Source organism: Anastrepha ludens, chromosome 6 (assembly GCF_028408465.1).
Source record: "Anastrepha ludens isolate Willacy chromosome 6, idAnaLude1.1, whole genome shotgun sequence".
Lineage (NCBI taxonomy): Eukaryota > Metazoa > Arthropoda > Insecta > Diptera > Tephritidae > Anastrepha > Anastrepha ludens.
In genome coordinates this window covers 89,719,818-89,735,281 of record NC_071502.1, presented here as the reverse complement: position 1 = coordinate 89,735,281, position 15,464 = coordinate 89,719,818, and the positions used below count along the sequence as shown (strand labels likewise).

General features: G+C 33.9%; 1 protein-coding gene across 1 annotated transcript in view; it reads right to left on the bottom strand.

Moving 5' to 3' along the window:
- Positions 1 to 15,260, bottom strand: part of LOC128866131 (uncharacterized) — a 30,550-nt gene extending 15,290 nt beyond the window's left edge. The window contains exons 1-2 of the mRNA XM_054106638.1: positions 15,135 to 15,260; positions 10,811 to 10,914 (exon numbers count right to left, since the gene is read on the bottom strand). Coding sequence (XP_053962613.1) covers positions 10,811 to 10,834 — 24 coding nt within the window. The 5' untranslated portion in view covers positions 10,835 to 10,914; positions 15,135 to 15,260. The remainder of the gene's footprint in view (positions 1 to 10,810; positions 10,915 to 15,134) is intronic.
- Positions 15,261 to 15,464: the final 204 nt, after the last annotated feature.

The window sequence follows — 15,464 nt, the reverse complement described above, 5'->3', positions numbered from 1 at the left end:
CGCAATAAGCCATTTATCAGAGCCAAAAACCGTAATGGCAGATTGAAGTTTGCAGGAGACCATCTAACTGAAGTCGAACACTTCTAGACCACCATTATTTTTGCTGACGAAAGCAGATCAGATGACAAAACTTTCATATGGAGAAAACCAAATGCGGAGCTGCAACCACAAAAGCCGAGCAGGATGAAGGACATGTAATGGTTCGTGTATGCATGACACTTAAAGCAACAGGAGATATAATTTTGATTGAAAGTATAAGAAAGTATTTAGGTATTTGCACGAAAAATTTGTTACAAATTTCACACGAAATTTAACATTCAGACAATTTTTGCTGCTATCAAAATATCGACCCGAAGGATAAATCGGCGATTTTATACTTGTAGAATTGGCTCATTTGGAGCTTCCCGCATATTATCTAAACACCAGCACAACTGCCAGATTTAAAGTTTATTGAGAAACTGTAGTCTGTTCTAGATAAAAAATATCCAAGCACATGAAATTCTAAACCAATCTGATCTCAAAAAGGCGCAAAAAAGGTTTGCTAAAAATTTCTTCTGAATGTACTAAAAAGTGGGTGGAATCGTTTCCAAAGAGGCTCCAAACTGGTATTGACAGAAGAAGATGCCTCACAAATATTAGTTAACCTTAAGTTTTTTATTACTATAGTACGCGTAAAACTTTTGTGAGTATTTAGCCGTTCTCCGTGTATGTGTTGATGTTTTTCACTAAGGCGATGATCTACAATTTTACGCCGCCTCCGAATGGCAGACGATTTCTTATGAGGAACTTTTCGTGATCATACAAAATTATTTCTTTTTTTCATTTCAAATAAAAACATGTTGTATTACCAACTGGCATATTTATTTTGCGAAAAGTGTGTTTTATTTGCCGTTAGTCGCATTCTAGGTTTTAAAAATTAGATTTTGCAACAACGGGGCGTGTGAGCCACTGTACCATGCTTTTGTATCTGTTTGCAGTTTAAAAATTTATATGACTAATTTAAATTTATTTATATACATCTTCTCTAGTTTTGCTTGAGCTATTTTCATGTGTGTGAGTGGACTTTTCTGTAGTCGTAAATATGTCGCTTCGGCGGCCAGCAATTCAATGGAACTGCGTACAAATATAAAAGTTTATCGATTACACGTAAATAGCTAAGAGTAGCTCTGTTGGGCTCACACATGCTCTATTCACATAAATACATTTATATTTGTAGGTACTCACATATACATCTAGTATATATAATATACTTATACATACATATATCACGCTGCACCGCTCATCAGTCAAGTTCGCTGGCAGCAGTGAAGTCTCAAGTGTAGCTGATCGATGGCCTTTGCAGTTGTGGCAAATAAAACAAATGTTCTACAAGTATGTATATGTATGTGTACGCTTTGAAAATAGTCTACATACATACATCTGTTTTGAAATATTTCCAAATTGTTTGATTTTGAGAATCTTAGTATCCAAAATTTACGAAATATTCTAATTTTACAATTTTTCAGTAGCTCATCTTGCGTAAAAAATTCTCTTTTTTCTGCTTTGTCCGGGCATTAACGGGATGCCGCGACTCATTAATTATCCACAAATACACAAATGTATCAAAGTGTTTTGAATGTAGAAATCACGCAAATAGATATCTATGTTTGCATGTATGTTTGTATATGTTTAAATATTTTTAAAATATATCCAAATGTTTCGTAGATTTGCTTTTAAATCTCTTTGTGCTTAATTGACCGTTGCAATCATTCTAGAAGCTCTACGTATTTTTCAACAAACAAATTATGGGAAAATTCAAACAAAATGCATTAAAAAAACAATTTGTGTATATGAAAAAATGCTTGTGCCAACAACGGTGGAAATATAAAGATTACGATGGAACATTTTTTCGCAGTAATAATAACAGATTTCTTTTCATAATTATGTACATATACCGAGTTATATACATACATACCTACATATGTACATATCGTCCCCTTAGTATTAAAATAGCCTATAAATTTTTTGATGTTTTGAGAAAATGAATTTCAAACTTTTTGTCGAAAGTAGCTCTCACTCAAATCTCGGTATGTCTGTAAATATTTATTATTTTTTGACTGACGTTTTGACCCACTTTGTGGAACTAGAAGTTGACAAAATTTTGGCCACATATAAAATCGACGATGGAGAATCCAAAAATTCAATAAAAAAATAATAGCCTATGAGCACATATCGTCCCCTTCAATTTAAGGGGACGATATGTAAGCATAAATATCTTTCTAAGAATTTTAGTCTTATTTTAAAGTCAGTATGAAATTAAACCTTAGCTGCATTCTTGGTTTATCTACATATACAAGGTGGCGCAAAATTAATCTCTCTATCAGAAGATTTTTATGTTTCGCAGTTTCATCGTACATAAATTTTATTTGACACTTCTGAACTGCAGCATGCAAACAGACAAGCAATGGAGCGCCCAAAGGTTGAAATATGTAGAGACTCCCAGCACTCAATATCATTTCTTTTTTTTTTTCAACGTACGGAGATGACGGCTCCCCATATTTACCATATACATACATATCGCACCCTAAATACAAAAGGGTCACAACTCAAAATTTTCCACACTCGAGCTTGACTTGTTTACAGTAGCACAGAAAACAAACTATGTGACATATCACGCTGAAATTTGCCATGTAAGCTTATAACAGTTCTACCAAAAAACAAAAAATTTATTTCTGCCATATGTCATCCCCGGACCGTTTTATTGATAACGTCTAGTTCATATTTGAGCAGAAGGTACATTTTAAGTTGTGACCCTTTTGTATTTAGGGTGCGATATGCATGCTGAAGTGAGTGATTAAAAATATTTATTTATTTATTTAGTTGACTTTTGTAGTCTGCTTAACGGGGGAGCCTGCTTTAGAGGCTTCAAAAAATTGATTTTTTTTTTGCATACATGTTTTCCCAAACTATCCAAAAATGTGTCTTCAAAATTTCAGAAGCAAATTCAAAATATTTTCGGAGTTACAGAAGAAATTGTGAGCAAGCGTCGAGCAGGTATACGAGCCGCCGGTATATATACAAAAACTTTGACGCTCGATTCCTCGGTTTTTTATTTTTACGATTTTTCCTAACTGGCGGGAAAGATAGGGAAAAAGTTAAACGTCCTATCGAAACGAGATAACATTGATTGTATTTGGAATTAAATTCTCTTCTCGTTGAACCTAAAAGACCTTAAGAAAGTTATGATTAACCCACATTTTAAACAATCTAAAGTGAATTTGTTTTTCCAAAAAAATGATTTTGTTTGTAATTAACGAAAAATTCTTGAATTTCTCACTTTTAGTTTAATTTTCTTGGTTTAACTAGAAGCTATACTATGCTAAAATAAAAACTTTTTGGGTTTTTGGTTTCAGATGCAAATTGCGACCTGCATCTTTCTCGCCGCACGACACATGCAAACTCGAGGCGCCTCGGCAATATGCTTGTACCAGGCATAATATGACATATATTTTAATGAAAAAATTTAAGAAGACTGTTATATATTACAATAAAACCTGAAAGTTTCGTTTCAATCGAATATTTCTTTCCTTCCCAAAAAAACCCACGAAAAAATCGATTTTGTGAACCCTCTAAATCAGGCTCCCCCCATTGAAACTGTATGTAGGTCCCTTCATTTGTGAGACAGCATCAAGGCACACATCAAAAATAGGCGCAGGAGCTCGGCCAAATATACAAAAAGGGTGTAAGCGCCAATTATACAATTTTTATTTTTTATTTATTTTTATTCATTTAGTCTAATAATTTATAATCTTACAGGCTACGAATAGCGCAAAGCTACTTACAACTAATTGTGTGTAATAATTTAAAAAATTAAAAAGCGGAATTCAAAAGATTGAAAAAGCTGTTCTTCAAACAGAAAAAGCAAAGTTAAGGAAGTCGGCTTCACTAATAGCAGTAAATTCTCGAGTAGAACGAGCGACAAATGCCTGTGAAGAATAGTTAATTCTCTTAACTCACCCATGAAAGTAAGAGGACTTTCAGAAACATTAAATTTGATTCATGCCAACAAATACGAACAATCAATTGCGTTACTGATGATTTTATAAGTAAACGAAAAGCCTTGGGATAGACCTACGAGTTTGAAGAGATTTAAGATTTATGAGTAATAGACGAGAAAGATTTGGCGGTACGGGATCACTTAAAGTTTAAAGAGCAAAGAGAGAATTTAACAAACGTTTTTTGAATCCGTTCAATCCTCTTGGTGGCAAGCTGATTGGTCGATCTCTATATAAAAAAATGTTTATTCAAAATGCGGCGTAAGTAGTGTGATCTAAAGCGAAGTTTTTAGGTATGCGGATCAGAGAATTTGGAGGCATAACACCTTACTAAACCTAGTACGGAGTAGGACTTCGATGTCGTATAGGTGATAGCTGATACGCCTAGTAAAAGAGCATGTTATCGATCATTACTCCGAGGTATTTCATTTCACTAACGCACCGCTTAAGGTACAATTTGGTGAACTGTAACTTGAAGGAAAAATTTTAGAAATTTTCGAGTAAGTCATGTGAAACATTTGGTAAAATTTCCAGAACTTCGCGTCTTCAGGCACCATAAGTTTGTCCGATTTCTCATAAAACGTTTGCGCAAAAAAAATATAAAAAATTTCCAAATATTTCCAATAAACAATTTTCCAAAAAAAAAATAACAAAAAACAGAATTCCATAAGTCTAGATTGTCTGATCCTTCCGATTTCACACAAAAATTTTTGCGCAAAAAAATAAAAAAAATTCCAAAATTAAATTAAAATTTTCCTAAAAAATTTTCAAAAATAGTTTTCAAATAAAAACAACCACATTCCATAAGTCAACACTGTCTTCATCCATCCGATCTCTCACAAAACGTGTGCGCAACAAAAAAATCCAAATAAAATTTTTCAAAAATGTTTTCCAATAAACAATTTTCCAAAAAAAAAAAAACAACATGACAAAAGTCTATATTGTCTATATCTTTCCGATTTCTCCCAAAAAGTTTCCAAAACTAAATTAAAATTTTCCAAAAAAATTTTCAAAAATATTTTTCAAATAAAAAAAAAACCACATTCCATAAGTCAACACTGTCTTCATCCGTCCGATCTCTCACAAAAAGTGTGCGCAAAAAAAAAAAATTCCAAACAAAAGTTTATATTGTCTATATCTTTCCGATTTCTCCCAAAAAATTTTGCGCAAAAAATTAAAAAAAATTCCAAAATTAAATTTAAATTTTCTTAAATTTCGCGCTAAAATAGAATAAAGAAACGCAAAAAAAATTTTTAAAAATATTTTTTAAATAAAAAAAAAACATTCCATGAGTCTAGATTGTCTCTATCTTTCCGATTTCTCACAAAAATGTTGCGTAAAAACCAAATGTTCCAAAAAAATTTCAAGAGTCAAAAAATTCTATAAGTCAACACTATCTACGATCTCTCACAAAAAGTTTGCGCTAAAAAATAAAAAAATTAAAAAAAAATTACAAAATAAAATTTAAATTTTCCTAAATTTTGCGCAAAAAATAAAAAAAAATCAAAAAAAAATTTCCAAAAATATTCTTAAAAAACAAAACATTCCATAAGTTTAGATTGTCTACATCCTTCCGATCTCTCACAAAAATTTTCCGCAAAAAAAAAATAAAAAAAGTTTGCAAACAATTTTTTTAAGAAATATTATATCACAAAAACATAAAACAAAAAAATTCAATGCGCATTATATACCCATAGTCTGTATAGTTATTGCCAATTAAATCTAATGGAATTACTGATGAATTAAAACACTTCAATTCTAATGCATTGCGCCCACCAGCTTTTCCATTTTGAATCTCATAAATTTGTTAGTAGCGCAAAAATCGAGCTGATACGAATATAAACGTGGTACTCGCAAAATAGAAGAAATTTATGTAAAATAAAATATGGAATAAAAAAACTATCAGCACTCATACCGTTCGTCATTAATGCGCTGAAGCTGGTTAACAACAAATTGAAACGTTGGATTTATTTCTGATTTTAATGAGATTTCGTGCACATTTGCTAATTTATTGATTTTATTAAAATTTTATGAGTTTCCATTAAAGCTGTGCAAGTGTAAATCAATTAAATTTTTGCACTAATCGCATAGCACCGGAAATTGTCGGCTGAATGAGACAACAGCTAAGCAAAAATCGTACGTTGCATGAGAAACAAAAAAGCGCGTCAACAAAACACACGCACATACATACATATACAAAAGTGCATACATACATACATAGAATACAATCACTTGCCACCTCCGAACATAGTGACCCACTTGGCTGTCGGCCATTACATATGCGCTCTAGTGCAACTGCATATATACACATTTTTTTGTTTTACATGTTTCTTACTTTGTACAATTAACTGCACAACAGTGACTAAGTCAAGCGTCTTAGCCAAAATAAATTCTTGTAATAATGAGCAGCAAAAAACAAACAAAGAAAACACAAAATCGGCAATGTGTATTACATAGTGTAGACGATCACACCGGCCGGCCGGCCGGCTTTCCAATCGTCCGATTACAGCGAGACTATAAATGCATTTTATATGACCGACATTAATAGTCACGTAAATATTGCAAGAAATAAATCTTGGGAATTTTCGAAAATCTAAAATTTATGTCAGTGTTTAATAGCAAATGAAAACCGGAGCATTGAAAAGCGACTATTAAAAGGATGTAACTTTTTTTGACAGAAATATATGGGAGATTGGCGCCTTTTAATTTTCGTTCTGTTAGTTCATTAGATTAATTCTCAAAAATAGTTTTGAGACATTAAAATTATTATTTTAATTTCGTACCCTTTTATTATGAAAATCTCCGCACAATCTTGCATTTCACAATTTGCATATGCCTGTAAATATTTTCTAAAGCTATCATTAATTTTTCATCATTAAATTTAACCCACATGCAAAAACCTTCGGTTCTTCAATGTTTATTATTTCAAATTTTTCCAATTTTCGTGTGCAGAATTATCTCTGCATTTTGTCTTTGATCTGCAGCCTTTTAATACTTATTGTAAATATATTCCCTCTTACTCTCGGCTGGCGCATGCATTTCTCTTGTCTGCCGTTAACTGGGTTAAGTAAACTGTACTAACAACGAAATTTACTTAAGCTTTAAATGGATTATGCTATTTTTGGCCCATCTGCCAAGCCAGCACAGACGCCAGCTCAAGGTAGAAAAGTTGTAGCGGCGGTGAAGTTGGAGATGTTCCTGGTAAGTGAGTGCCAAGAAATAAGTTTTATGTGCAAAAAAGAATATAAGGCGTGGGTATCATATGCATGTGTGAGTGCATACATGTACACTTAGAAGTTACAAATAGTGCAATTTATTGTAATATACGAGGGTATAGAAGTATATCAGAAGGGGAGTTTGCTTTGCATAGACACAGCATAAAAATAAAAGCCAAATTTCCGAAGCCGGTTGAAAATTTCTGACAATTAACGCCAACGATTGAGATATCAAAAACATTATGGACTTACAAAACATGATGGAAAAACTACAAGGATGGAAAACAGGAAGGATAACAAAATGGACTTAAAACAAAATTAACAAAATTGGAATTAAAAGAAATGAGAAATTTTTATGTGCTAATAATTTTTATTTAAGTTGTTTTAGTGGTCCCAAATACAAAGTTTTCGTGTTTTTATTTTATGAGCTCAACGCCGTTTTAACATTTTTTTTTTTTTTTATTCCCCATTTGTTTTATACATCTGTCTTTTGACATTAAGTATGTTGTTTAACAATTTGGTCAGGATTTTTAACAGTTTTAACAATAAGACAACAATTTGGTTATTGCTGTCATTTATCTGTCGACATTTCGACCTCAATTGGAAATCATTTTCAGGTCATCTTCTTAATTTTAAAAACTTTCTCGTATTTAATTAATGTCTAAAGATTACTTTGAAGAACCCTCCCAGAAGGACAGGAGCGATTGTTTTAGTGGCCACAGCACTCGACGCAGCAGCTGACGGTCACTGTAAGTGCGAGGGCATTTTGAACTCCTTCCTCACCCACAAAAAAAAACAAATGCCTTATAATTTGGTTCTCATACATGCAATACCAATCCCGATCCCGATGCCCCGAAGTTTTTGAAAATATTGGGTATAGGAATAAGTTTCCGTCCTTTCTTAGCCAAAGTTACAAATTATTTAAACAACTAAATAATACGTAACATTATGTGAAGTATGTGACATTGGAAGCTACAATTTTACTCCATTTTTCATGCAGCAGAGGATTCCTCTGACAAAAAATTCGTTTTCCTTTGACGTGATCATTCATTGAGCCAGTTTGCGATGCTCTCATAAGAGGCGAACCGCTCTCCAATAAGGTCCGACTGCATTGATCGGAACGGATGGCCATCCCAAGGTGTAATGTCTGCGGAATACGGCGGGTGGATTTCCCAATTCGGTCCCTCTAAATATTTCTGGACTGATTTAGCCACGTGTCGCCGGGTGTTATCATGCCACAAAATTTGTCCTGTCTACCGTCTCATTCCTTCTTCTCCTTTTCTTTGAGAGTTGGATTCAAACACATTAGCTGCAGTCGGTAACGATCGCCAGTGATAGGTTTAGATGGTTTAAGGAGTTCATAATAGATGACATTCTTCTGATCCCACCAGATGCACAACATAACGTGTGAAACATGAATATTTTTCCTCGCTGTCGATGGACCTGGTTCACCTGGCAGGCTCCAACATTTTCGATGCTTAGGGTTATCATAACAGATTCACTTTTCATCGCCAGTGACGATACCATTCAAGAATTATCTCACACGTCACACGTCTGTCGATATCACTCTCCTTCAATTGGTGTGGTACCCAGTTACGTGCTTTCTGAACTATTCCCAGCGCGTGCAAGCGTTTACCGACGGTTGATTTGTCAACATCCAACTCTTTAAACGTATCATCAAGGGCTCGACATGCGTCTTCATCCAATAATTGCTTTACATTCGTCGAATTTTTTTGGTGCGCCTTCGCGACCTTTATCACTCACGTCGAAATTGCCACTTTGGAAGCGTCGAAACCACCCTTTACAAGTTGTATTTGATGGAGCGAATTTTCAGCTGCACTTTTCTTTAAAAGGTAATAACGAAGCATGACTTCCCACAAATGCTGTTTTTTTCGGACGAACGTAGACATTTATGACGTCAGATAAAAATGGATATTTACGCTTCGAACGAATGTCAACTACTGCGATCGAGACCTCACATGTACACCTTAAAATCACGTGTATATGACTGGAGCGAACACAAAAATAGTACCAGCAGCGACACCTCTTTTGCGAGGGTGGAAACTTATTCCCATACCCAATATTTTCTTACTAGACGCAGGGATTCTCGACGTTAAACCCGGGAATAGTTGGTGCGAGTTTTTTTTTTTTTTCAAATGAAATAGTAGGAACGTTGTCAAATGTATGTACATATATTGTATATTAGATACGTCAATCCCGAAGTCCAGAATTTTTTTAGTATCGAGAATCTACCTTACGGAACATCCGTGTAATATTGATATGCCTTCATATTGGGACTAATCCCAACTTCAGGAGTTTTAGTCATGGTGTTTAAGTAATTTATTAAGTGTTTCTAGTTAAATTGTGTGAAGTATACGGGTGTACATATGAACATATTTGGACTGATAATCCCAGAATCCCCCAGAACTGGTCAAGTATCGAACATCTACCCTATCTGAGTATGCATGCAATCTTGGAGTCCCTTCAAATCAGGACTAATCCCGGGACTAGTTGATAAGAACTACGGGATCATTAATTACTTTTTCTATTAAATTGGAGAAAATATTTGGGATGTAAATATATATTAGCGATGCCAATCCCAAAATCCCAATATTTTTAATCGAAAATTTGCCCCACTCTTACTAAACGTGCATGCAATTATGCCATCGTGCAACTTTGGGATTAAGCTTATCGTGACTAATGTTGGAACCAGATTATATATATAATTATATAATTGGCGGGTACACCCTTTTTGAGTGTTTGGCCGAACTTCTCCTCCTATTTGTGGTGTGCGTCTTAAGTTTGTTCCACAAATGTAGGGACCTACAGTTTCGAGCCGACTCCGAACGGCAGATATTTTTATGAGGAGATTTTTCGTGACAGAAATACACTCGGAGAATTGCCATTGCCTGCCAAGGGACCACCTCGATTAGAAATTTTGTTTCTTAATTTTGATGTTTCACCGAGGTTCGAACCTATGATCTCTCTGTGAATTCCGAATGGTAGTCACGTACCAACCCATTCGGCTACGGAGGCCGCTATTAAGATTAGTGTACCAGATTGGTGAATAGTTTTTAAGTTAAATTGTAGCAAAGAATTTGTATAAAACCTTATCGAAATAAAAAGCAAATTCAATCCTCAGAATTTTCACTCTTTGTCTAGTAAAGATAAATGTGTAATAAATAAATAAAAAACAAATAAGATTAAGTGTGAAACATTTCCAACTCTATAATAGATTACAATGAAGTATATAAAATCAACGATGCACAAAATGCCAAGATGCGGCTAAATTCATCGATAATCGGTTCTCAGCAAATTTGAAGGCATCAGCTGGTTTGAAGGCTCATAAGTGAGTGAAGTGTGTCATTGAGAGTGAAGCAGTATCAAGAGACTCATATTTGGCACGCTTTTCAAACACTAGCTGACACTACAAACTTGACTAATCTCAGTTAGGAGAATAACTAAAACCGAGAATATCATTTAAGATGAAACCAAGAATATCACTTTATACTTAAATGGAAAAATAAAATAAAAATTGAGTTAGAAATTGCTAAAACTTACCATAGTATTATCGAAAACTTGCATTTTGGCTGTCTCCGACTAACAAATTATGCCCGCAGCAATGACAACGTAATTAACTATTGGCTTCGAGAACAGCTCAAGTCCTTGAATTTTTGAACGGAGAAAATTTTCAGTTAATTAAGGATTTATTAAATTGACTAATTCGATGAAATCTTTTTGCTGAATTTTGTATTAACAGATATTAATTTTTAATTTATTTTTATATATTGTATTGTACTTATTTTCGTTTTTCTTTGGAATATTTTTTTGTTATATGAGAATTATTTCTCGAGCTTTGTTAGAAATTTTGCACTAAATGTTTTCCTTTTGAAGATATGCTCAATATTTACTTATTTATATTTATATGCGCGGCCATACTCAATACTCAAATTTTAATAAAAAAATAAAAAATGTCATAAATAGTATTTAAAAATGACATTTTTAACTAATCAATCAAAACTTAGTCGCATGAACTGGCCACTGGTACGCTTTGCTTGTATTTAGATATAAGCATTTTTGGTATATTTATTAAAAAAAGTAATAAAAAATAATAATAAATAAATTCATTAGAGTGTGTGTGGTTATTGTTTTCTATTAATAAAATATAGGTAAATCAAGTGTAAATTAAAACATTTTAAATAAATTGTTTTTGGGTTTAAAAAAATTAAAAAATTTTTAAATTTGTATTATTAATGTATGATTAAATGGAAAATTATAATAAATAAAAAAAATTGATAAAAAGAGCGCAACTTTTTATACATAAAAAAAATTAAACTTTTTAAGTTTGATTTAAGATTTGATTGCGGCGGAATGCTTAGCAGCTCAATCGGCCGTAAGACTCAGCGCGGCAGGCGAATTTACCTGTAAAACATTCGGACATAGCTCAATAGGCATTAGTTATTGGATGAAGAAATTCCGAAGAACAATAGAAGAAGAGGGATGAAAAAATGGAATGAAACCTAACCCAAATACTCTTAATATATTTACCGATGGCTCGAAAATGTTAGACGGAGTAGGGGCAGAGATCTATTGCGCAGAGCTAGGCATCAGGCAGCCATTCAAGCTTTCTGACCACTGTAGTATCTTTCAAGAAGAAGTCTTTGCGGTAGGAAAGGTTGCAGAAATAGCAGTTACAAATACATCAAGCAACTCCAAAATAAATATATACGTTGACAGCCAAGCTGTGATAAAAGCAATTAACTCATATGAAATTTCATCTAAAAATGTTCTAAAAAGCAGGGAAGCGATAGAGAGATTAGCTGCAGGCAGACGGTTGCATATCTATTGGGTACCCGGACATAAGGGCATTGCAGGAAACGAAATTGTAGATGAGATTGCCAAAAGCGCTGTTTACAGACAATCCGAACAAGAAAACGACATACAGAAACCTTTAAATACGGCATACAAAGACATCGCTGCGGACATGAAAATACGGATAGAGGTAGAATAATCTAGCCACTTGCAAAACCGCGAAAATCATGTGCACACAGAACGCAGATAAATATATCCGATTCGTACTAGCTCTGTCCAGAAAAGAAAACAGAACTATCGTAGGTATGCTGGCAGGCCACAATTTGCTAGCGGCACGCATACAAGACGGGAATTGCAAGCAACGATATCTGCAGCTTTTGCAATGAACTGGAAGAGAGGAAAACGCTAGAACACCTTCTATGTTCTTGCCCTGCATTAGCTAGAAAAAGATTACAAAGCTTAGGAGCTTTGAAATATGAGAAGTTGGAATGCCTCTCGGGGATAGAGCTCCAAAGTTTACTTAGATTCGCAAAAGACGCAGACGTATTACAAGATGTCTACTACAAATAAACGTAAAGGTCTAGCTCCATCTGGTAACACTAAGGATCAATAGGTCTATGAGATGGCTTTCAGCCAGCCAGGTCAACCTAACCTAACGTAAGTTTGATTTTATTATTCTGATTAAAATTAAAATTATAAAAAAAAATTCGCATTTTTTTTAAATTAAAAAAATTCGCTTTTTAAGCTTCAACTAATTATTCTGATTCAACTGAGAAATTATAATAAATAATAAATTTAGGTTTAAAAAAAATTTCGTGACTTCTTAAATTGAAAAAAATATACTTTTTAAGTTTGAATTAATTATTTTGATTGAAGCGAAAAAATATAATAAATAATGAGTTTTAGATTCCAAAAAAAATTCTCAACATTTTAAATAAAAAAAAAATTTAAATTTAAAATTTTAATTCGTTTTTCAACGTTTTAAATTTTTCGTGTTAATTATTAATAAAAGAATTGTAAGCATTGCATGTATCTAAAGAGCAAAGTGCAGTTCTGTCCCGCTGGAGTCTACGTGGAATCCAGCGGGACAGAACTGCACTTTGCTCTTGGAATGCATGCATCTGTGTTTCAAGCGGAGGTGTATGCAGTTCAAGAAGCGATGAACTTTGTTGTGGAAAAACGATGGAGAAGCAGATCTATATGTGTCTGCAGCGACAGCCAAGCAGCGCTTATGGCCTTAGACAGCCCTCAAACCACATCAGGGGTAGTGAAGTCCTGTAAATCCAGGCTGAACTATGTCGGCAGACATAATAGCCTGATGCTAACATGGGTCCCGGGACACGTGGGTATTGCGGGTAACGAGACCTCTGACTCCTTAGCTAAGATGGCCCAGAGCCCGCTTTGCCACTCCCCTCTGCGGCCATCACGGCCACGGTTAGCAAATGGGTAACTACTGCTCACAAGCGAGCTTGGCAGGCTGAGAGAGGCTGCAGATGGACAAAACTGATGTTACCTGTCATGTCCGATCGACTGTCGCAAACCCTTCTGTCATTAAGCAGAGGGGAGTGCAGACGGCTGGTAGGACTGATGACGGGCCACTTTCTGTGGGCAAAGCACATGTAAAGGTTGGGCATCTCAGACAGTGTACTCTGTCCAGCTTGTGAAGAGGAGGACGAGACGGCGGACCACTTCCTGTGCGTCTGCCTCGCCTTCGCTCGAATCAAGTAAGAGGTCTTTGGCACTAATGTGTTAAGAAGCGACCATCTTGGCTCCTTGGCACCACAAGATCTACTCAGATTTCTTCGGAGATCGGGTAGATTTAAAGAAAATTAAAAGGGAATCCAAGAGTAGTACAATGGACTCAATTAATGTCTGAGTGCTGCACTTGCTAGTTGTCCCGACAAAAAAACAAAAAAAAAAAAAAAAGGTTTATCTAAATAAAAAAGTAACAAATTTAAAATGAAAAATGTTCAACCTCTTAAATTTGAGTTAATTATTTTGATTAAAGTGAAAAACTTAACTATTATGTTTGAGATTTAAAAAAAATGTAAGCGTTTCAAATTTAAAAAAAATTTTTAACTTTTTAAAATCAAGTAATTTTCTATGTATAGCTATATGAAAAATTTTTGAAAAGTAATACATTAAAAAATACATAAAAAAACATTGAACGATTTATCTTTGAGTTAATTTTTTGATTAAACTGAAAAATTATAATGAATAATAAATTTTGGACTAAAAAAATTTGTCCACGTTTTAAATTTAGAATTTTTTATTATTCAAATTTCAAAATCCCTGAAGCAAACTTAAATGCTTATATATGATATCAAAAAAATGTATTTGAGGGTATTAAATTTAAAAGTAAATAGACTAAAATTATGAAGTTTTAATCTTTTACTAAATAAACTTTTTCTGTAATTTGAAAATTACTCCATAATTCACATAGGTATTTGAAAAAATTTTGAAATTGGAACACGAAATTAAAAAAAAAATAGGTTAACATTGCAAAATTCTTGCTTAAATTTCAAATCCTTAGTCTTTTTCTTATGAAAATATGTTGTTTTTTTAATTATCAATAAATACAATCAGCACCACTGAATATCAAGAAAACTATGTTATTTTTCCAAAATACTAATTGAGAATACAATTTCGGTACTTGTTGATTATTTTTGCTTCATGTCATTTATTTCAGAGATTTATTCACTTAGCCTGTTTTAATTATTTACAAGTTTATTGTGTACTACATTTCTTAAGTTGGCATAAGGTTTTGTTTATATCTTTATTTTTTTAATAATAGACAGCGTAAAAAACATTTTTTATTCTCTCAACTTTTCAACAAAGTACGACTGAAAATAAAATTAGCTGTCTCATATTTCAGTTGGAAAATTCCAGATCTTTTTTGTGGTCACCAGCTTCCGACTCGATTTATTTTTGGACACTTTTCAACTTAGAAAACAATTTAAAATTATTTTTACCACAATTGTTAGCTTTGTTTCTGTAATTTTTTTATTTGTATTTTTTTTTTTTGTATTAAATCTACAATAAAATTTTTTCACAATAAATAGTTTGCACCTACTTAAAAATTGGTTTCAATTAAATATTTCCACTAAAAATGAATTTCCGAAAGTTTCGGCGTTTTGCAGTTCGGCCGGCCGCCCGATTATCACGTTATGAGTCGCGTCGTCCAACTGCCAAAGCATAGCGGCCAGCGGACGTGCCATGGCTGCGCTGCGCCAGCGAAGGCGGTAAATGGGAGGACAAAGACGGCGCGGGCCAAGACGGCGCGAGTGTAGCGCAAGCGATGCTATTTCGAAATCTGCCGCATAGACGTCATTAGCGGTGGTGGCCTGCACGTCTTTGCCTCACGCTGTCACTCGCTTCGGACCGCTAGCTTCCCTACCTACGC